At 37.3% G+C, this 2,028-nt stretch overlaps 1 protein-coding gene across 3 annotated transcripts in view; it reads left to right on the plus strand.

Annotated features, from left to right (window-relative positions):
* Nucleotides 1–2,028, plus strand: part of LOC107669712 (carboxypeptidase M-like) — a 46,602-nt gene that overhangs the window by 40,951 nt on the left and 3,623 nt on the right. For all 3 annotated transcript variants that reach the window (XM_016462081.1, XM_016462080.1, XM_016462082.1), the window contains exon 7: nucleotides 493–645. In XM_016462081.1, the coding sequence (XP_016317567.1) occupies nucleotides 493–645 (153 nt within the window). The remainder of the gene's footprint in view (nucleotides 1–492; nucleotides 646–2,028) is intronic.

Genomic DNA, 2,028 nt, shown 5'->3' on the forward strand with positions numbered 1-2,028 from the left:
TTTGTATTAAGCAATGCATAAATACATGATGCTGTTTTGTTAATAATTATGCAATTTACGAAATTATATTTGATTTATGAGTTAATTTAGACATAATGCACGGTTTTTTATAGACAGTTATTTCTGCGTACACATCTGCATTATTTTGTTCATTGCGCCCTCCTGTGACCTCGGGAGACAAACCAAAAGTTTCCTTAAGACCTATTTAATCTGCATATAAAACATTAGAAATTAGATATTTGTTTAATTTTTGTGTTTGACTGTTAAAACAAAAAAATATTTGTTGTTTGTCTCAATAAATTGGGTTAATTTAAAAATACAGTGGTTAAATAAAAAAAAAAAATTCTATTGCTCTTTGTTTTAAAAAAGGTTCTAAAAAATGTCAATAATTTGAACGATCAAACCGAACGATATGAAACATTATATCGTTGATACATTTTTTAGCTATATCGCCCAGCCCTAACGTACTAGTTTCATGTGTCTTTCTCTTAGGTGGAATGCAAGACTATAACTATGTGTGGGCACAGTGTTTAGAGCTCACACTGGAAATCTCTTGCTGCAAGTTTCCTCCAGAGGCGCAGCTTCCCGGCCTATGGGAGGCCAACAAACCTGCACTAGTGGCTTACATACAGCAAGTACACCTAGGTAGGTACAACGAGCAACGTTAAATGTGATTGTATCAGCATTAATAATAATAAGTCCTATTTATTATTGGAAGTTATTTGAGGTCCATGGAAGAGGGTAGGTGGTTTCAGGTTTGCCTGTAAAATGTGTTATTCCGAATCACTACGGTACACTTATAATAAGTACTTATATTTGGACTATTGTAGCCTGGTCGGGTCATCACCGCTGCGGAGTAACACATACCTGCGTGAAGTATAGACATAAACTTAGAGAAGTAGCTCTGGTTGGAATGTTCTTCAGCGGGATGTGTGCAGTTCTGTTTATTAACCGCTAGAGCGCCAAAAGTTACATAGTGCTGCTTTAAAATACCTTTCTCACCGGCCTGGCACGAACGGCTCAATTAGTCCCAGGTTTGATGAAGAATGAAAAATGAAATGTGTTGTGATTGGTGAACAGACGGTGTTTCAGTACTGCCACGCCCCTTGCCAAAGCAGCGAGTTCCGTTTTGCCATATCAATTTGAGCCGGATTCAGACCCTGAGAATATTGAACAAGAGGATCACGCAGAACCTTTGCACGCATGGATATTGCAAGACATACAGTATTAGAGTGGTAACGTTATTGTTGTTTCTTTTTTGGGGGGGCTAAATCACGTTTTAGATACGATGTCAACAACCGCTTAAAAATAAGTGCATTTACTATGTACAGGTAAGTGCAACGGTAATATGTATTATGTTTATTGTTCTTTAATGCTAACATTAATTGCAGTGAAACTGTTATACAGTTGAATTTATTCATACCATAGTCTCATAATTGAAGTGTAAATTATGCAGATTACAGACAGTATTGTACTGTCAGCAATTTATGGAAAAAACTGTTTCCTTGACATGTCGAAAACTTGACGTTACAGCAGCTCTTCTTCGTTTTCTCTGATGCACTAAAGCTGCGTCCCAAATGACACTATGTACTCAACCATGTAGTGTATGAAATATATACATATATTTCATTCATATTGCATTATTTTGTCATTCATAAACGGAATCTGATAGCCCCTCCTCCTTCACTATGTAATTAAAGCTGCGACAGTTGAGTGCATGAAGTGTCCAACATTCCACACTTCGTTTTTTTTCGGTTATTTAAGTGCATCATCCGGGTATTTAAAGTGCACTTTCTCGTTATGGAATTTTCAGTGTGAACACAACTACTCACACTATTTATACTACAAAACGTCATAGAATAGTGCACAAGTACGCGATTTGGAACGCACCTTTTAACTCTGCAGCAGCACTTCGTCGTCGTCTTGTCTGATGCACTCAACCAAGCATTCTAACCACGACCTCGCCCCTCCCCCTCCCAACAATTCGAATTTCCATAGGCGGGAATTATTTTAATGATATTCTAATGG

This window comes from Sinocyclocheilus anshuiensis, unplaced genomic scaffold (assembly GCF_001515605.1).
Source record: "Sinocyclocheilus anshuiensis isolate Anshui unplaced genomic scaffold, SAMN03320099.WGS_v1.1 scaffold548, whole genome shotgun sequence".
In the NCBI taxonomy this organism is placed as follows: domain Eukaryota; kingdom Metazoa; phylum Chordata; class Actinopteri; order Cypriniformes; family Cyprinidae; genus Sinocyclocheilus; species Sinocyclocheilus anshuiensis.